This window comes from Penaeus monodon, unplaced genomic scaffold (genome assembly GCF_015228065.2).
Source record: "Penaeus monodon isolate SGIC_2016 unplaced genomic scaffold, NSTDA_Pmon_1 PmonScaffold_207, whole genome shotgun sequence".
Classification (NCBI taxonomy): Eukaryota; Metazoa; Arthropoda; class Malacostraca; order Decapoda; family Penaeidae; genus Penaeus; species Penaeus monodon.
This window is the reverse complement of record NW_023650479.1, coordinates 65001-87100: the sequence shown is the minus strand read 5'-3', so window position 1 is coordinate 87100 and position 22100 is coordinate 65001. Positions and strand designations below refer to the sequence as shown.

Here is a 22100-nt window from a genome sequence, read left to right as displayed (position 1 = left end):
CAACGTCTACTTCTCTCTCTCTCCTCTCTTTCCTCCTCTCTTCTTCATTTCCTCCTTCTCTTCCCCTCTTCCTTCACCCCCCCAACTCAAACCCCCCTCCCCCCACAGGCCCAGGACCTCATTCCCGGCTGAGCTCTTTTCTCTCCACTTTATCTCCTCCCCCCCTTCTCTTCCCCACCTTTCCCTAAAAAAAAAACCCACCCCCCACGGCCGGAACCTCATCTCCCGCGGGCTCACTAACAGGAGAGAACTGGGCGTGCCGCAGCTTCGTCACGCCCCAGGACGTGGTCGAGGGCGTCTACAAGCTCAACGTGACCTTCGTGGCCAACCTGTTCAACAACCACCCGGGGCTCGACAAACCGGAGACGCTGAACCTGGAGGGAATCGACCACATCGAGGAGACGCGGGAGAAGAGTGAGTGTGGGGGGGGGGGGAGTGGGTTTTTTGGGGGGAGTGTTATGGGGGGTTATAGGGGGAGGAGGGAGGGGGGGAGGGAATCGACCACATCGAGGAGACGCGCGAGGAGAACAGTGAGTGTGGGGGGAGGGGGGGAGAGAGAGTGTTATAGGGGGAGGGAGGGAGGGAGAAGGTGGGAGAGGGTTATGTGGGGGGTGGGGGGGAGGGAGAGAGAGGGTTATGGAGGGTGGGGGGTGGGAGAGGGATATGAGGGGTGGGGGGGAAGGAGAGGGAGTGGGAGAAGGAGAGAAGAAGATAGAGAGAGGGAGGGAGGGAAGGAGTGGGAGAGAGAGGGAAGGAGAGAGTGGCAGAGAGATGGAGAGGGAGGAGAAGGAGAAAGAGAGGGAAAAAGAAAAGGAGAAGGCTGTTGAGGAGGAGAGAGAGAGGAAAAGGAAGAGGAAGAGGGAGGGAGAAGCAGGAGAAGGAGAAGGTGGAGAAGGAGAAGGAGAAGGAGAGGGAGAAGAATGAGAATGAGAAGGAAAGGGAGAAAGAGAAGAAGGATACAGAGAGGGAGAAGAAGGAGATGAAGAAGGAGAGAGAGATAAAGGGAGAATGAGATAGAGAGAGTGAAAAAGAGAGAAGTTTGAATCTCACTTTGAATCTCCGTTCATGTACCTGTGATTCTGGATTCATCTTTGTACTGATTTTTACATTCATATATATATATATATATATATATATATATATATATATATATATATATATACATGTATATATATGAATATGTATATATACATATAGATATATATAGATATATTTGTCTCCTAATTTGAATTTTCGAAAACGAATTTGTGTCCTAATCGTAAACTGCAGTGATTTTAAGCAGATCTTTTGCAAACCAAAATCTTTCCTTATCTGAATAATCGTCCCTAATCGTAATAACTGTCTCTAATCTTAATAATTGTCTCTGATCTTAATAATCCTAATAATCATCTTCTAATCCTAATAATCATCTAATCCTAATAATCATCTTCTAATCCTAATAATCATCTTCTAATCGTAATAATCATCTTCTAATCCTAATAATCGTCTTCTAATCGTAAACTGTAGTCACTGCAGTTTACGATTAGATGATTATTAGGATTAGGAGACAATTATTAAGATTATTATTATTATTAAGCGAATCTTTTGCACACCGACGCGTGTCTGTCTGTCTGATCCCCAATTTCCGCCTGGCAGCCTACAGGAACTGGATGAACAGCATGGGGGTCAATCCGCACGTCAACTGGCTCTACTCCGACCTCGCCGACGGAATCATTATCTTCCAGCTCTACGACATCATCCGGCCGGGCATTGTGGACTGGAGGAGGGTGCACACGTGAGTGGGATTTTTTTTTTTTTTTTTTTTTTTTTTTTTTTTTAGGGGGGGAGAGGATTTTTTGTGGATTTTGATTTTCTTTGATTTTTTTTTTTTTTTTTTTTGAGGGGTGGATTGATTTTTTTTTTTTTTTTTTTTTTTTTTGGGGGGGGGTTTGCTAGCCTTATGCTTTGAGATTTTTGTGTCCATGAAGAATAGATAAAATAGAATAATAAAGAATAGATAAAATAGAATAACAAAGAATGTGTCAATAAGGAATAGATAAATAGATATAAATAATATATTGTCATTTAGATATCCGTATAAACCAACGTAACATTCACAAAAATCAGGAAACAAAGAAATGGCGTAAAAATGACCGATATATCCAGCATGTGCGTGTGTGTGTGCGTGTGTGTGTGCGTGTGTGTGTACGTTTCTTTGCCTTTGATTTTTCTTTTTCTCTCTTTCTCTTTTTGTCTCTTTTTCTCTATTTTCTCTTTCTATTTCTCTATTTGTCTCTATTTCTCTTTCTCTCTCTTTCTTTCTCTTTCTCTTCCTCTTTCTCTCTCTATTTCTCTTTCTCTCTCTATTTCTCTTTCTCTCTCTCTCTCCCTCATTCGTCTTTCTCTTTTTCTCTCTCCGCCATTTATCAACCTCGCCTCCTTTTTTCCTCCTCCCTCATTCTCATTCTCCTCTCTCTTCTCTTTCTCTTTCTCTATTTCTCTTTCTCTCTCCCCCCCCCATTTATCAACCTCTCACCTCTCCTTTTTCTCCCCACTTACAGGAAGTTCAGCAAACTCCCTCCCTCTCTCTTCCCCCCCTTCTCTCTCCCTCCCTCTTCTCTCTCCCTCCCTCTTCTCTCTCCCTCCCTCTTCTCTCTCCCTCCCTCTTCTCTCTCTCTCTCTCTCTCTCTCCCTCCCTCATTCTCATTCTCCTCTCTCTCTTTCTCTCTCTCTCTCTCTCTCTCTCTCTTCTCTCTCTCTTCTCTCTCTCTCTCTCTCTCTCTCTCTCTCTCTCTCTCTCCTCCCTCCCCCTTTCTCTCTTTCTCCCCATTTATCAACCTCTCACCCCCTCCCCTTTCTTACAGGAAGTTCAGCAAACTCAAGCGCTTTATGGAGAAGCTTGAGAACTGCAACTACGCCGTGGAGCTGGGGCGGACGCTCAGGTTCTCGCTGGTGGGCATCGCGGGGCAGGACCTGGCTGATGGGAACCCCACGCTGACGCTGGGTGAGTCTGGGGGGGAGGGGGAGGGGGGAGGGAAGGAGGAGGGAGAGAATGGGAGAAGGAGGGAGAAGGAGAGGGTGGGAGAGGGATGGAGGGAGGGGGAGAAGGGGAGCTGGGACGGACGCTCAAGTTCTCGTTGGTGGGCATCGCGGGGCAGGACCTGGCTGATGGGAACCCCACGCTGACGCTGGGTGAGTCTGGGGGGAGGGGGAGGGGGGAGGGAAGGAAGAGGGAGAGAATGGGAGAAGGAGGGAGAAGGAGAGGGTGGGAGAGGGATGGAGGGAGGGGGAGAAGGGGAGCTGGGGCGGACGCTCAGGTTCTCGCTGGTGGGCATCGCGGGGCAGGACCTGGCTGATGGGAACCCCACGCTGACGCTGGGTGAGTCTGGCGGGGAAAGGGAGGGGCAGGGAAGGAGGAGGGAGAGAATGGGTGAAGGAGGGAGAAGGAGAGGGTGGGAGAGGGATGGAGGGAGGGGGAGAAGGGGAGCTGGGGCGGACGCTCAGGTTCTCGCTGGTGGGCATCGCGGGGCAGGATCTGGCCGATGGGAACCCCACGCTGACGCTGGGTGAGTCTAGGGGGGGGGGGAAGGAGGGAGGGAAGGAGGAGGGAGGGAAGGAGGGGGAAGGACGGAGGGAGAGAAGGAGGGAGAAGGAGAAGGAGGGGCAGGGAAGGAGGGAGAGGGATGGAGGGAGGGGGAGAAGGAGAGCTTCTTGCTGGTGGGCATCGCGGGGCAGGACCTGGCCGACACCAACCCCACGTTGACGCTGGGTGAGTCTGCGGGGAGGGGGGAGGGGAGGAAGGTAGGAGGACGGAGGGAGGGGGAGGAGGGAGAGAATGGGAGAAGGAGAGGGAGGGGGGAAGGGAGGGAAGGGGAGAAGGACCTGGCCGACGGCAACCCCACGCTGACGCTGGGTGAGTTGGGGGGGGGGGAGGGAAGGGGAGGGAGAAGGAAGGAGGGAGGGAGAGGGAGGAAGGAGGGAGAGGGAAGGGGGAAGAAGGGGGGAGGGAGGGAGAAGGAGTGAGGAGGGAGAGGGACCCTGAAGTTCCCCCCCAGCCCTCACCTGGCAGCTGATGCGTGCCGACACTCTCTCCATCCTCACTGTTATTATTTTTATTATCATTATTATTATTATTATTATTCTCCATCCTACTCCATTTTTATTATCATTATTATCATCATTATAATTATTATCATCATTATCATCATTATTATCATTATTATCATCATTATTATCATCATCATCATTATTAACGTTATTATCATCATTATCATCATCATTCTCCCCCCCCCCCCAGCCCTCATCTGGCAGCTGATGCGCGCCTACACCCTCTCCATCCTCACGCAACTCGCCGACTCGGGCTCGCCCATCGTGGAGGCCGAGATCATTACGTACGTCAACGCGAAGCTGCAGCAGGCGGGGAAGAAGACGTCCCTCCGGAGCTTCCAGGACGGGAGCCTCAGGGACGCGATGGCCGTGATCGATCTGGTCGATGCCATTAACCCCGGGACGGTGAATTACGATAATGTCAGGACGGGCGGGCAGGAGGAGGTAAGGAGGAAGGGGGGAGGGGGTAGGAGGAAGGGGTTAGGGGTAGGAGTATAATACAGATATTATATTATAAAAAATACAAATATTATATAAGAAAAAATATTTATTATATTATAAAAATACGAATATTATATAATAAAAAAAACAATTATTGTATTATAAAAAAAAACAATTATTGTATTATAAAAAATACAATTAAATGATAAAAAATATATAATTATTATATAGTTATATTTTTTCTTCTTTTGACCTCTGTCTCTCTCTTTTTCTTTTTTCTTGTTCTCCTTCTGTGTCTCTCTCTTTTGTTATGTTTCTTCTTCTGTTTCTTCTGTTTCTTCTTCTTTCTTCTTCTGTTTCTTCTTCTTCCTTTATCTTCTTCTCTTGACTTAACCCCCATGTGTCTCTCTCCTCTTTTTCTTCTTCTGCTTCTTCTTCTTCTTTCTTTCTTTCTCCTCTTCCTCTTTTATCATCTTCTTCATTTGACTTAACCCCCGTCTCTCTCTCTCTTTTTCTTCTTTCATTTTCTTCTTTCTTTCTCCTCTTCCTCTTATCTTCTTCTTCTTTCTTTCTCCTATTCCTCCTTTACTTCTTCTCTGAACCTAAGCCCCAGTGTCTCTCTCTCCCCTCGGCATGGACACATCGCCAACGGCCAAGTAGCGATCTCTATGGCCAGGAAGATCGGCGCGCGCATCTACGCCCTCGCCCGAGGAAGACAGGAAGTAAGCGAAGATGATCATGACGGTGTTTGCCTGCCTCATGGCTCGGGACTACATCCCCAACATGGATGCCAAGAAGAACTAAGGAGAGGAGGATGAGGATGAGGAGAGGAGGGAAAGAGGAGGAAGAGGATGAGGAGAGGAGAAGAGAAGAGGAGGAAGAGGAAATAGAGGGGAAAGGAGAGGAGGAGAAGAGAGAAGAGGAGGAAAAGAGAAGAGGAGGAGGAGGAGGAAAAAAAAGAAATAGGTAAGGGAGAGGGGAAGGGGAAATGAAGGAAGAAGAGGAGGGAGAGGAGGAAGAATGCCAAAAAGAACGAAGGAGGGAGGAGGGAGAGGCAAGAAGGGAGAGGAAAATGAGGAGGTGGACAAGAAAGGGAATAAAAAGGAGAGAGAGAGAGAGAGAGAGAGAGAGAGAGAGAGAGAGAGAATGATAATAGTAGATAGAGAGAGAGACAGAAAAAGATGTCTCCCCCCCCCCTCCAATTTTTTAATGATAAATGTGTGTGTGTGCATAGGCATTACGTACACAGTGTGTGTGTGTGCGTGAATTTGTGTACATATAAGGCACATACACGTACATATATGTGTGTGCGCGGGCGTGTATGCACACACATATATATTTACGTATATGATTAGTATAATTCCAACTTTTTTATAATGGTAGGATTTTTTACAAGTATATAAAACGGCGAGAGACGAGAGAGAAATGAGGGAGAGAGAGAGAGAGAGGGAGAAATAGAGAAAGAGAAAGAAAAATAGTCGGTAAATCTGTTACGAAGTTACGAAGGGAAATAGAGAGAGGGAGAGAAACACAGCAAGCGTTTTTGTCGTTATTTATTCTCTTCTGTGTCTTTTGTTATTATTATTATTTTTGAAAATCTTATTGTTTTTTTTTTCTTCTTTTTAATAATTTCTGTTCTTGTTTTCTCAGTCCGGTTCTGTCAGTCTTCTTTTCTTTTCTTTTCCTCCCTCCTCTCTCTCTCTCTCTCTCTCTCTCTCTCTCTCTCTCACTTTCTCTCTCTCTCTCTCTTTCTTTCTTTTTCTTTGTTTTTCACTCTCTCTCCATCTCTCTCTGTTTCTCTCTTTCTTTCTTCTCTCTCTCTCTCTTTTATTTAATGATAATAGTAACAAATTTTCTCTCCTTTTTTTGTGTCGATTTTTTGGGGAAAAAAGAACTATCTTTGATTTTTGAAATTATATATAATATATATTTATATATATAATATATATTTATATATTATATATATGTATTATATATATATATATTATTATATATATATGTATATATAATTTTTTTTTTTCCATTAGGACCAAGTGATCATTCCGGAAAAGAATTCCAGAAAAAAGAAAAGGAAAAAAAATGCAAATAACTGGAGAATAAAGTTAGAATAAAGTTTATTTTCTTATTGTTACTATTTTTTATTATTATTATTATTTATTTTTTTTTTTTTGAGGTGTGTCTGTTTTAGTTCTTAAAATATTTAGTTCTCGACCAATCACATGCAAGTATTGATTTCTTTGGTGTGTGTGTGTCAGCCAATCACGTGTGAGAATTTGGTTTGAATTTTTGTCTCAGCCAATCACATGCAAGGATTTGATTTTGCATTTTTTGTCTCGACCAATCACGTGCAAGGATTTGATTTTGTGTCTTTTGTCTCGGCCAATCACGTGCAAAATAACATTTTCCGGTGGGCCAATCGTGCTGTAGTTTGGGTCTCGACCAATCGTGTTTTTAGTTATAGTTCTCTGTCGGCCAATCACGTCCAGGTTAGCTTGGCCAATGGCGTTCGAGATAGGATTTCCCTCAGCCAATGGCGTTTGAGATAGGATTTCCCTCGGCCAATGGCGTTCGAGATAGGATTTCCCTCAGCCAATGGCGTTCAAGATAGGATTTCCCTCAGCCAATGGCGTTCAAGATAGGATTTCCCTCAGCCAATGGCGTTCGAGATAGGATTTCCCTCGGCCAATGGCGTTGGAGAATAGGATAAATTGAATAAAAGCAGATTTATTTTATAGAATTGATAATTTTGCAAAATTTTGCACATTGCAGAAAAAAAAGATATTTTTGTGTAACTCTCATTTCTAATTTTATATACAATATATATGTATTTATTTTTTTTTTCAATATTTTTTCTTCTGGGCTTCCTCCCCTCCCCCCCAACACTTTTTTTTCGGGAAAGGAAAGATTTTTTTTTTTTTTTTTTTTTTTGACGCGAGAATGAACGGAAAATTTAGCCGAAAATTTGGCGTAAAAGAGAAAAAGAAAATCTGCTAAATGGGAATAAATAAATAAATAAATGAATACATGAATGAAATAATAAATAAAATAATAAATAATAAATAAAGGGGAATAGATAAATGAATAAATTAATTAATAATAAAAGGGAATAAAGAAATGAATGAATGAATAAGTAAAATGAATAAATTAAGAATAAAGAAATGAATGAAGGATGAATAAATAAATAAATAAATGCGCATAAATTAAAAAGGTGCTTCTTTTCTAGATATAGTTTTATTACGTTTTATTACATTTTTGTTTTAATTCATTTTGATTTTACGAAGAGATAATTTTTACATATTATTATTGTTACTTGTTATTATCATTATCATTATTATTATTATTTTTACTATTATTGTTATTATTATTATTATTATCATTATTTTTATTATTATTATTATAGTTATTATTAGTATTATGATTTTTTGTAATTATGACTTTCTATGAATTTCTTTGTTATTATTAGATATAGAAAGATATGTTTGTATATTATAATCATGATTTTTTTCATTATTTTTTTCATCTATTTTCACTAATGAGTAGATTGTTAACTAGTATATAATTAATATGTATTTTGATTAATAATATATTTTCATTTTCTCTTCCTGTCCGTTCCATTTTCTCTCTCTCTCTCTTTCTCTCTCTTTTTCACTTTCTCTTTCTCTTTTCTCTCTCTCTCTCTTTCTTTTTCTCCTTCTCTCTCTCTTTTTTTCATTTCTTTCTCTTTCTCTCTCTCTTTTTTTCATTTCTTTCTCTTTCTCTTTCCTACTCTCTTTTTTCATTTCTCTTTTATCTCATTTCAATTATTATCATAATTTCCTTCATAACATTTTTTCCTTTTTTTTATCATTTACGTATTTCTCCCCTTTATTTTGTGTTTCGTTCTTCGCTTTCGTTAGAAGAAAGCGAAAAAAATATTGAGAAAATTTAAGAAAATATTGATAAATATTATAATAATATTACTAAATGATGGTAAAGGAATAATGAAGGAAATGAGGGAGAAGGGAGGAAAGAAGAATAAGAGAGAGAAAGAGGGGGAAGAAGAGAAAGGTGAGAGAAAGAGGGGAGAAGAATAAGAAAGAGAAGGAGAAAAGGAGAATACGAAACTAAAGAAGGGAACCAAGGTAATAAAAGAAAGGAAGAAAGAGAGAGAAAGAAAAAAGATAAAGAGAGAAAGAGAAAGAAAGAGAGAGAAAGAGAGAAGGAACGACACTTTCCGAGAATTTCTGTCTGATTTCTTCCACTTCATTTTGTCGGCTTTTTTTCCCTAATTCCTTAAATCTGTGACGTTTTTTTTTGTCATTTTTTTGAACCAAATGATTATTGATGAATAAGAATTAATAACATTGCTGTTTTATTATCCTCTTTTACTATCATTTATCCTTATTATTATTATCATTTATTATTATTATTATTATCATTTATTATGATGATGATGATGATGATTATTATTGTTATTATTATTATTATTATTATTATTATTATTATTATATTATTATTATTATTATTATTATTATTATCATTTTGGAATATTCGCTAATTGTCAGTATTTCCTGTTTTAGAATGTTCGCTTAAATATATTATAATTAGCGGATTGTAATATTTGTAGTATTTCTAATATCTTCAAAAGCATATTTTCTGACAAAATGAATTGAATTGATTTGTGGAAGAACAAAATAGTTGATTAATGCATATCTATCAATCTATATTATCTATCTATCTATCTATAGTATGATTATATATATATATATATATATATATATATATATATATATATATATATATATATATATGTATGTATGTATGTATTTATGTATGTATGTATGTAAAAAACACACACACACAAAATTAAAACAAACACATATATGATATAATATACATATGTATATATACATGTATACATATTTTTTCTATCATTAAATCTATTTATTTATATATTTGTTTATTCATATATATATTTATATATGAAAGTATATATATATAAATATATGTATATAATATATATATAAATATATATATATATATATATATATATATATATATATATATATAATTATTATTATATATATATATATGATATATATATATATATATTTATAATATTATTTTATCTATATATATATATTATATATATATATAATATATAATTATTATATATATATATATAATAAATATATAATATTATATATATCTATATATATATATATATATTTTATATTATATATATATATTTTTATATCTATTCTATATCTATATATATATTATATATATTTTATATATATATATCTATATTATTTATTCTATCTTATATTAGATATTATATATACTATATATATATTATATTTTATATATATCTATCATCTATATATTTTATATATATATGTATATTAGATATATATGCATGTGGAACTATCTATCTATTGTTGCATCTCTATTTTCCTGTCGTGCATCTAGTTATCTATTTAACTTTCTGGAAAAGAAGAAGGAAATTATAGTCATGGAGTTGCTATGATTTTCACGAAAGAAACTGCAAATGCACTAAGTGATCGCATTTTAAAAGTCAGATTACAAGCACAACCTCATAACATTAGTATTATACAATGCTACGCACCAACCACATTGCAAGTGATGAAAAAATGGAAATTTTTATAACACTCTCCAAGAAACTTTAGACACAATCCCTAACAGTAATCATGGGGGACCTCAATGCCAAGTAGGTAAAATGATATAAAAATGACACCTGTGGAGAATTTGGCTTTGGAGATATAAATGAAAGAGGTGAAGATTTTATGAATTCTCTAGTACAAATAATCTAGTTATAGCCAACACATTGTTCCAACACCATCCAAGACACTTGTACACATGGTTTTCACCAGACAAAAGAACACGCAACCAAATTCACTACATTGCGTTGAACCAGAAATGGAAAAGTTGTATTAAAATGCCAAGCAGACCTGGTGCCGACTGCAACAGTGACCACCAACTACTAACTATTGACTTTCAAAGAAGACTCAAAAAGATGGAGCATCCAACACCACCTCTAAAGCTCGACTACAAAACTCTTGATAACAATTACAGAATTACAGCGTCAAATAAATTTGAATTAATCAATGTGAAGATGATAAACACCAAATGATTGTGGGAAGAAGGAAAAGAACTCCTGCTGACGCTGCTTAAGAACTATCGCCAAAAGGAAAAAGACAAATTCCCCTGATATCTGAAGAAACACTAAGTGAAATTGAAACAAGAAGATGCCTAAAATCAAAGGGAATCATAATCCAGTTGAAAATGTAATTTACAAAAAGCAAATACAAAAAGTGAAATATTTTTGACGAGATATGGAAAAATTTTTAAAATGAACATTGTCAGAGAATGGAAAACTGTTCTATCAATAAGACAACTAAAAAACTCTACCAAGGAGTACGAAACATCACACGAAAATTTAAATCTACAATGGACACTATCAAAACTGAAGATGACTAGTTTTATGTGATGAAAAAGAAATCAAAGATAGGTGGAATCAATATTGTTCCAACCTATACAAAAAGAATAAAGATCTAACAACAACATTTATCAGGCTCAATGACAGCGAAGATGAAGTTATAAAGTTATAGAAGTTATAAAGCCATAAAAGAATTAAAGAATAACAAGAGCCCAGGAATAGATGAAATAACCGCAGAACTAATCAAGAATGCTGGCGAAAGTGTTGAATACTTCTTCACAAACTTTGTACGAAATATGGAATGAAAGAAGATGGCCAAAAGACTGGTTAAAATCAGTCTTTTATTCCCATACCTAAAAAAGGTGATACACTCCAATGCAACAATAACAGGACAATTGCGTTTAATAAAGTCACAGCAGCAAATTTATTTAAAATTATTGCTGGTAGAATGAATTGAAGTTAAGAGAAGAAAATTTAAGACGAACATGCAGGTTTTTGCCCTGGAAAAGGTACCAGAAATACAATTTTAAACCTGAAATTGGGTCATAGAGAAAACAGAGACATCAGAAAGACCTATACCTGTGTTTCATCGATTACTCAAAGGCTTTTGATACGGTTGATCACGATATCCTCTGAATGAAGAACAATATGAGTTTCCGAAGCGCATCGTCCAACTAATAAAAGCCCTGTATAACCAACACAAGCAAATGTAAGAACCAATTATGGGTTAACAGAATGGTTGAAGTCAACCAAGGAGTGCGACAAAGGTTGCATTTTGTCTCCTCACCTTTTTAATATATCTTCTGAAGCTATTATGAGAGATGCTCTAGAGAATTTTGAAGGAACTGTAGATGTTGGAGGATACAAAATATCAATCTAAGATACGCCGATGATATAGTTTTTAATCGCCAGCATATCACTGAACTACAACAACTGTTAGATAAAGTTAGAGAAGCAAGCGAAAAGGCTGGTTTTATTTCTTAATGCTAAGAAACTAAGATCATGGAGATTCGAAGATAACCGGATAACTGGAATGGTTGTGGAAAATGTGAAAGAGTTCATTTATCTTGGAGCTGTTTTAACTAATACATATGATTGATTCACCAAGATAAAAAGAAGAATTGCCATTGCCAAAACGCCACAGTTGCTCTCAATAACATCTGGAAAGACAGATGCATTACCTTACAGACAAAACTGAGGTTATTGAACTCATTATTTCCCAATTGCGTCATATGGTTCTGAGTGTTGGGTGCTGAAGAAGATAGACAAGAAAAGGTAAATATTTTGAAATGTGGTGTTACAGACGAATGCTACGTATTAAAAGGACGGGAAGAAAACGAATGATGAAGTGCTGAGAAAAATAGATTGTAAGATCGGCTTTTTGGACATCTTCAACAAAAGGAAACTAAAGTTCATTGGGCATGTGATGAGAAGTAAAAGTATTGAGAAAAACTTGCTGACAGGGATGGTGATAGGAACAGAGGCAAACCGAAGACAAGACTGAGCGACAACATCAAAGATATTTGCGGGTTGTCGATGGTGCAAGTTTGAAAGAAAAGCGCAAGATCGAGTTGAGTGGCAAAGGATGGTGGAGAGGCCCCCGGCTGCTAAAGCATGAGCATCCCGTTTTTGTGAATATATTATATATATATTATATATATATTATAAAATTATATTTTATATATTATTTATAATATAAAAATCTCAGCAATTGTTTTCCTTTCGGGAATCGTAACTTCAGCGGGAAAAGAAACCCCAAAAGCAGCAAAACAACATCATCTTTTTTTTTTCCCCAAAAACGTTTCGAAGTTACTAATTTCATCTTCATTGCTAAAAATAAAAAAAAGAACCAAAACCCCATAAAATTAGCAAAATACCAAAAAGGGAAAAAATTTGCTCTTAAGCTACCCGGCAGAAAAGGGGGGAGGGGGAAGTTGTTAAAGCAAATTTATGGTTAAAAAAATGAAACGGGGAAAAAATTTAAAAACCCAATTTGTAATTATAACTTACCCAAAATTGACTTTTAAAAAAGGGTGGGTTTTAAAAAGCAAGCTAAAAAAAACCCAAAATTCAAAACCCTAAAAAAAAACGTAAACCCATTTTTTAAACGCTTACATAGAAAAAATATATCTTTCTTTTGGAGTATGAAAAGGGATGGCAGTGTTGTGTTTTTTAAAGGTCGGGTTTATCCTTGAGAAAAACATTGTTTCCCAAAGGGTGATGGGGTTTAAATTCTGGGGTGAGGCAAGGTCAATTTAAAAATAAATTTTGGGGTGGTGGATGTCCAGGGGAATACTGTTCTCTGATTCAGATGGTGATGGGAACTGAGCTAACACCTTTTCGGTAAACTTACCCTTTGTTTTTTTTTTTCCTTAAGATAGGGGTGTTTTAAGACCGGTGGTACACCCCCCTATCAATTTAAAATCTCGAACATTTAAATTGTAAAAAACCAGGATCTAAATTGCAAATGGTAAAGGCTTAGTTTTCTTCAAAAGAAAATGAAATAGTGGTATTTGTTTTGAAAAAAAAAATCTGAAATCAATTTGGGGGAAAGTGTTTTTTAAAAAGGGTTTTTGAATTTCCTTCCTAATGTTAAAATTTAAAATTGCCCAAAGGGGTTCTGGAAGTGAAATATAACAAATTTTTTGGGAAATTTGATAACACCGGGGGCGACGGTGAAATTTTTCTTGTTTAAAAATTTTTTTTAGGATTCAAAAAAACATTTTTTGCTTGGGTATAAATTCTCTGTAAAGGTTTTAAAGAAAAAATTTCATCTTTTTGGGCAATTTAAATAGTCGACCCAATGCGGGTATGCTCTTTAATTTAATGTATTAATGCTTTTAAATTTTTAAATAGTTTTGGGGGAAAAATTTTGAGTATTTATCCCTAAGGCCAAAAAATTTGGGTTTTTCCCTATGACTGATGTTTTTAATTTCTCCGTTTTTTTTTTTTATGAGGATGCCTAAAATGGGATTTTTTGAGTTCTGTTAAATTTTCATATGGGGGGAATTTTAAATTTAGGGTTTTTAAATTTTAAAGTATGAAAAAAACCGTTCAACTTAGAAAAAATTTTTAAAAAGAAAACTATCATCCCCGTTCTTGGGTATAAATTTGGTTTGAACTCCTCTGGGCATTGTTTAAACCTTTCCCTTTTTTCATGGGGGACCCAAGGAAAGGCAATTAGAAATGGTGGGACCAAAGGGGGCCCCCCATGGCTCGTCCTCTATTTGTGTATATGGGTTGTCACTAAAAGTGAATACGGACCCGACATTTTCCATTTGGGAAGTGTTTTTTTTTGATTTTTTTTTTTTCATTCAGGTGGGGAGGGTTTTCCCTTTGGGTTTTTAAAAGATTTCCCCCATGCACAAAAAGGTTTGGGTTTGGTCTTTTCTAATGGGAAAATTTGTGAAAAGATTGGGTTATTCTACACGGGCCATAAAAACCCGGGCCTCTTTTGTTTTTTAAAAGCATTTTAAAATCTTTAAACCAATCTTTAGGGGTTCTAAACAGTTCCTCATTTTTTTTGTCAGAGGGGTTAATTTTGGTCCCAAAAAATTTTTCCCAAAATTTAAAATTAAAAGTCCAATTGGATATAAGGGGTTCAAATTTTGGTTTAAACCCCTTTTGTAAATCTTGGGGAGCCCCAAAAAGCGCCTTTTTCCTTGACCCAAATTTTCAATAAGTTATTGTAGACAGATTCCCCCAAATTTTGAACCCTTTTATGCTGCGGAGGAAGCGTTAATTTATCTTCCAGTTTTAAATATGGGTAGGATGTTTTATTCAGCAATCAAAACTTGGTTCATCATTTAAAGATGTCATTAAATTTTTGTGTTGTTTTTCCCCCTGTTTAATAAAAAAATACCCCTCCCTTATCGGGTTTTTTTGTGATTACCAAGTTTTATCATCCGGGAGTTACCCAAAAGGTTTCCCTTTTGGTGGGAATTTGTCCCCGTTTTTGGATTTTCGTTCACACAAAAAAAAGGGGGTTAGGCTTTTTTTGGTCAATGGCGCATTCGGTTATAATAGACTTAATGCGGGTTCCTTGCCAAATGTCAAACTTAGATATCCTATTGCAAATACTTTTCAAATCCAAAAAAAGGGTTTTTCATTTTTGATGTTCAAGGGGAAAAAACCCGAAATCTAAACCTAAAGCAAAAAGTTCACTTTCCTCTGGGTTATTTTTTCTTTTCTGCCCAGGTTAAATTTATGACTTTTTTTCCAAGGTTTAAATTTTTTTTTGGAAATGTAAAGGGCTATTTTTGGGGCATTTTCTTTTGGTGTCGTTTTCGAACATTGCAAGTTTTTTTGGTTTGCATTTGTTTGCAAATACAAATAAGACTTTGATAGTAAATGTATAAACTTTTGATTTCAGAGAATCATGGTTGTCATAGTTTATTGTTTTAGTCGAGAAATTTTTTTGGTTTGGTTTTGATTTAAAATTTTGAGTATTTTTCAGTAACCAAGACTTGTAAGTGTGCCCTAACAAAAAATTAGTTTAAGGGACCTTGAATTTGATAAAAGAGGGGGTAGTAAAAAAATTTTTTTTACATGTTTTTAGAAACTCCGGGGGTGGGGTTTTCCCCGATTTTTTTTTGCTTTGTAGTATCCTTCTCGGTTTTCTTCTTTATTCAAAAGCGTATTTTGGGGTCATATCGGGGCAGAAATAATTCAGCAAGTGTTTTTTTCCTTTCGGGAATCGTAATTTTCACCCAAAAAAGAAACCCCCAAAGCGCTACAACCCTCACTTTTTTTTATTTTCATACTTTTCAAAAGTTACAAAACTTCATCTTCAGTGCAAAAATAGATAAAAAAAACCAAAACCCATAAGCAAATTGAAAAATACAAACAAGGATTAAAAATTTGGGCTCAACTATACGGGCAGAAAGGGGGGGGGGGGAAGTTTTTTTAAGAAAACTATGGTTTAAAAAAAGGGTTAAACTTTGGTAAAATTAAACAATGTAATTAGAAAATTTTATCAAAATTGACTAAAAACAGGGTTAAAAATTTAAAAAAGCCCCTATAAAATAAAAAATTTTTTTCCAAAGAAACTAAACAAAATACAAAAACCCATTTTTAAACGACTTACATAAAAAAAATTTTTTTTTCTATTGAGTATGAAAGGGATGGAAAAGCTGTTGTTTTTGTTAAGGTCTGGTTTCTCCTTAAATAAAACGTGTTTTCCGGGTGATGGGGTTTTAAGTCTTGTGGGCGGGGGTCGGAATGTAAAAATCTTTTTTTGGGGAGGGGATGTCCGGGGATAGATTTTTTCTCTGTTTGGAAATTTGGTGATTTTTGAACTGAGCTGAACACCTGTAGGGTTTAACTTACCCATGTTTTTCTAAGATAGGGTGTTGTAGAGACCGCGTGGTACAAAACCCCACATATCGAGAGTTCCCTCTCAAACATTTAAATTGTAAACAACACAGGATCTCATGAAATGGTAAAGGTTTTAGTTTTTTTTAAAAAGAAAATGCAAGTGGTAGTTGCTTAAAAATAAATCTGAAATAAATTTGGGGGGAAAAGGGGTTTTTAAAAAAAATGTTTTAAAATTCCCTTTCCTAATTTTAAAAACTTAAATGCCCAAGGTATGGAATTTAAATATAACGAGTTTTTTTGCAACTGAAAACACCGGTGCGACGGGAAAGTTTCTTGTTTAAAAATTTTTCCCTTAGGATTCTGTAAAACGTTTGCTTGGGTATAATTTCTTTTGTGAAGTTTTTTAAAGTAAAAATTTCATCTCTTTGCCCAAATTTTAACATATTTTCAAAGAAAATGCTGTATGTTTCTGTTGATTAATGTGTAATGCTTTAAAGTTTAAATAGTTTTGGGGGAAAAAAAACTTGAGTAGTTTTCCCCAAAGGGCCAAAAATGGGGGTTTTTTCTATAAAAACTGATGTTGTTATCTGCCGTTTTTTTTTTGTTATGAGGATTTTTAAAAAAATGGGATTTTTGAGTTTTTTTGTTCATTTCATATTTTAATTTGGGATTGGGGGTGTTTAGTATTAAGATATAAAAAAACCTTTTTCAACTTGAAACAATTTTTAAAAAAAAAAAACGACATCCAGGGTATCTTGGGTATAAGTATTTTTAATTTAAATAATTTTGCAAAGTTTTTGGAAACCCTTAATTAACTCCTCGACAAAAATGAGTATACTTTTGAAAAACACAAAAGTTTTTGGGTTAATGATATAACTGCTTTAAAAAATCATGAGCCTGTTTTTATGGCCATGTAGATATACAATCTTTTTTCAAAAATGTCCCTTAGAAAGACCCCAAACCTTATTTTTCATGAACTTTTAAAACCCAAAAATTCCCTCTTTCCCCTGAATGAAAACAAATCAAAAAAGCCCTTCCCCCTGGCAACTGTCGACTCATTTTCCACTTTCATTGCCCTATATCCCCAAATAGAAGGGCGTAGCCATGGGGTCCCCCTTAGGCCCCACCTATGCTAATGCCTTTCTATGCCACCTGAAAAAAAATTTTTTTAAAATCAATGCCCTGGGAGTTAAAACCCAAATTTTAAATACCGCAGATATTTGGATGTTTACTTTTTCTTTTTTTAAAAATTGTTCCCCCAAGTTAAACGGTTTTTTTTCTATCTTAATACAAAACCCCCTTTAACAAAAGCGGGGCCACCAGCCGCCAGCCCCGAATGAAACGCACCACGACCCCCAGGCAGGGCCAACAGACGGGTGCAAGATTCCCTCTGCGAAACGAGCACCCAGTTTTCCGCCAAAACTGGGGCAAGAAAAAGAACGCCTCCCAACCAACAACTTGCTCACTCAGAGAAAGGGCAGCCAAACCCGTAACTCAAACTTTATTTTTTCTCTGAGGGAACAAAAAGAAAATGCCACAAAGCCATTTTTCAACTCACCCCCCGGCGATGACGGGTCCCCTTCCCCATCATCCCCCCGGGCCTGGGACTTTTAAGTGAGCTTCCCTTCCTGCACTAAAATCCCAGATCCGGGGAAACTTCCATCACCCCAACTGGAAAGGGCTCCCATAGTACCCACCCCCAAACCAAAAGGGGACCCGGGGGGAAAATATTTGCCCCCCTTCTCTCTTCCTCACTTGTCGGGCCAAGACTGCCGAGAGGAGGGGAAACTGAACGGGCTCCAAAGGGGAAAATTTGGGAGCCCCACATGAACACCTCCAGGGGTTTTCCCCAGGGCATGAGCAAAACGCAAAAGCAAAAGCCCCCCCTTGGGCACAAAAAAAACAGGGGCGCATCTTTGGCATATTCCTTGACCGGGAGAAGGCTTTCGAATTGGCAATCCTCTTGCCATCAGGAAAAGCCTACCCAAAAAGGGAAAATCAAAAGGTAAGCTCTTGGCTTGGATAGGTACTACTTTAAAATAAAACACCCAGAGTAAATTTTCCAAGGTCACCTATCACCGCACTGGGCCACTAAAAATGGAACGCCACAGGGTTTGGGGGTTTTCAGTCCCGCCCTTTTTTAAAACACTAATGTCCTGTATCCTCAACTAACCTCCCTGGGGTTTCAAGATCACTCCTATAACATCCTTTTCTATCTCTTTTCCCACGCATTGGCCCCAAAAAAAGCCCAGCTTTGTCTGGACTTGGTATTCCCAGGAGTGTTGCGGACAGGGCTAAAAATCTCTGTAGCCAAAACCAAAGGGCCCTGGGTTTTTAGCAGAGAGTTTTCAAAGGGACAAGTCTGAAAAACCGGGGAAAGGAAATTGGATGGGGGCAGGAAAAAACCCGTTTCCTTGGGGGGGAAAAGACCCGGGCCCCTCTCCTTCCGCCAAGGGGGTCCCGTACCTGCTTGACCAAAAAAGGCAAGCTGTCTGTCATGAATAATGAGTGGGGGGGGCAAGGGGCCAAAACCCCGAAATACTTTAAAAATCATTTTTACGTACATGCTGTCGGGCCCCTTGTAACATGCTCCCCGCTCTGATTGGCCTCAAGAAAAAAAATAAAGCCATTGGAGACAGTCCAAAAAGAAACCGCCAAAGGGGCTTCTGGGTGCCCCCAAGGGGGGCCAGGGCCTCAAAACCCCCTATGGAGGGCAAACCTTCTCCCCCTTGGCCCCACGAATTGATCTAAACGGCAGCCCAATTTTTATCAAAGGGTCCAGGCTCCCAGGAACCCCAAACCTAAGACACAAAATAGTCAGACCCCCTAGAACAAGACAAAGAGCTGTTTGCAAACAACTCCTGGCTGTCCCCCCACAGCCCGGGTGGGTAATACGCCCTCGCTCAAAAACCCCTACTGGCCAAAGGGGGGGACTCCCCCACCCCTGCTTTGGGCGAAACTTTTCCCCCGTGGGCACAAACCCGAAAAGAGTTCTCGGTCATGAGACTTTCCCAAACAAAAAGAGTGAAAATTTGGGACGCCTTTGCCTAAAGGCAAAAAACCCCAAAGGGGCCCCTTGCAACCATCACCCCCCCGGCAGCCGAAAAATATTACACAGACGGGTCCCTTTATCCCTTGGGCCCACACTGCAGGCGCCGGGGTTTGCGCAAAGGGGGTCCCAAAATCCATGAGGGTTAAAAAGACAAAGCCTCCTCGCTACAGGGAGAGGTAGTTGCTTTAAAACATGGGAGCACTGAGACCTTTCCCGGAGAAAGGCCGTGGGGCCTACACCAGACTCCAAAAGGGGCCCTCGACTGTTTCACAGCCCCTCACCACTGAAAAACATCTCCCCCCTGACAACTACGGAAAAATAACACCAAAAGGGTTCTTGCTCAGGGTGAAGGAAATTTCATAAACCCGGGTTCCCAGCCAAAAGGGATCAGAGGCAATGAGCTTGCTGACAGATTACCGAATCGGGCCGGGGGATGCCCCCAAAACTCTGATAAAACACAACCGAAATTTACTTAGGAGAAATGTTTCGGTGGCGGGCCCAAATCCTTCCCCTGACTTCACAAAAGGAAACAGACCTTCCCCCCTCGGCCCGCTGGTACTCCGATTCCACAGCTAAAAACCACTTTGGGACTCTCTGAAAAAAACAACAAGGGACCCAATTTATTTGCACAAATTTCGCCCAAGGGTTTCCACTGTTCATGGCGTTATACAACCCTTTGAACGTGAAGAGGGTGTTTCAAAGCATTGCGGCGAACCCCAAAGCCACCTGAACACTACTTGGGGAATTGCGTGCACACGGGGAATTCCTAAAAAACCAAAAACCCCCCCGAACAAACCCCTCTTTCTGGGAAAGAGGGGTTAGCGAGAAACTTTCCCACGGGTACAGGGCGGGCCCGCTGGGCCAAACCCCGCCACGGTAACACCGATGTCAGAAACCCAAAAAAGAGACAAACCCTAAAAAACTGAACACAGGCCGGGCCTAAGTTTAAAGGCCCCCGGGGAAGCCAAACTTCGCAAATCTCAAGCAAGGGAAGCAAGACCCTGCCTTGGGGGTCTTTCAAAAAAAAAAATAAACTCGGCCCGGGGCTGTTACCGCTGCTGTCACTTTGCCCGCTTTCGGGCCCCCTAGGGGTTCCCCTGGGGGCAGCGCCGACCCAGCTTTTAAAAGGAAAAAATTTTCCAAAAGGGCTGAAAAATCTTACAAAATTGCTAAAGGGGCCCCCTGACTCATTGCCCCGTTTTTATTGGGGGTGCCCTCGTGCAATTGCATTTAAGGGGAAACCCCGAATCAGAAGACGAGCGGATGGAGATGTTTTTAAGCGGAAAAGGGAGAAAAAAAAAAATTACTCCTGAAAAAAAAAATAATAATAAAAAAATAAAAAAAAAAAATAGATAAAAACCTTCTATCATTATCATTGTTATTCTATGTTCATAAACCCCATTTCTTCTTGTTTTTGTTCTGTTTTTGTTCCCGTCTCTTCCCTCTATTTACTTAATGATATTTAAACCCCCCATTTTTCTTTAAACCCCTTTTTTTGACCTTTCCCTTAAATTTTTTCTTTTGCTGTTTTTTTTTTTCTGTCCCTTTGTCCTTATACTAGTTATTATTATGTTTATTATTTCTAATCACCATTTTATACACTTTCCATGTTATCTATGTAACATGCCTCCCCTTTTTGTTTCCCCACCCAATTGCCCAAAAGTCAGACCCCGTTGTCAGGGTTTCCCCCCCGATTGATATATAAAATACCCTTTATTTTTTTTATTTTAAACCCCCAAATCAAAAACACCTCAAACCCTCTCCCCATCTCAAAACCCCTCCCACTCTGTCCCCCTACTGATTTTTTTCCCCTTGATCCCCCCTTACTCCCCGTTTTTTTTAACCTACTTCTCTTTTGGCCACTGGGTCCCCCACCCCCTTTTTTTTTCTTATTCCCCAGCATCTAAAAAACAAAAAACAAATTTAAAAAAAAAAAAAAAAAATATAAAAGTTTAAAATAATAAAAAAAAAAATAAAAAAAATAAGTTATTTTCTTCTATTCACTTAATTATAAAAATTTAAAATTGTTTCTTGTTCTTGTTCTTAAAAAAATAAAAAAATAAAAAAAAAAAAAAGTATAAAACCCAAAAAAAAATCATTTGTTTTTAATTAAGTTAATATTCCCTTTTTACCCCAAACCCTCTCCTTTTAATCTAGTTAAAAAAAAAAAAAAAAAAAAAAAAAAAAAAAAAATAAAACCCCTAAAAATGAAATTAAAATAAACAAAAAAATTAATAATATTATATATAATATATATATATATATATAATTTTATTAATTTTAACTATATTATATTTATTACAAAAAAAAGAGGGGGTTTCTTTTAAATAAAACTAACAATAACGTAATCATCGGGTACTTTTCGCAAAAAACAAGAATAGATCAATGACTGACCTCCCCCCCCTCCCCCTCGATCCCGACATGAATGAGAAATATAAATTCAAAATATTTTTCTATCAAAGGGGGGTTTCCCCCCCCCTACTTTTCCAAACTCTAACTTCCTTAAATTTTCACCACTTCCCTTTTTCCCCCCCCCTCCCTTGATTTCTTTTACCTCTTTACTTCTTTTTTTTTATTATTATTATTTCGAAACCCCGATAACAACCATAGTTGAATTTTCTTTCCATATGTCTTTCGAACTTTGGGATAAATATCTCTGTATTTTTAAAAAAACCTAAATTAAAATTTAATAAACCCAAAACCCCAGCTTTATAATAACAAAACACCTAACAATTACCAAAACCCCGAAAGCGAAGGGAAAAACCT

General features: G+C 37.8%; 1 protein-coding gene across 1 annotated transcript; it reads left to right on the top strand.

Moving 5' to 3' along the window:
- Positions 1-224: 224 nt before the first annotated feature.
- LOC119570000 (plastin-3-like) lies at positions 225-5396 on the top strand (the record flags this gene model as incomplete). The annotated part of the gene is given in 7 exon segments (XM_037917928.1): positions 225-414; positions 557-559; positions 1636-1774; positions 2844-2983; positions 4277-4534; positions 5167-5254; positions 5256-5396. Coding segments are annotated over 7 exon segments (894 nt in total), but the record flags the coding sequence as incomplete, so codon positions are not given.
- Between the last annotated feature and the right edge of the window lie 16704 nt (positions 5397-22100).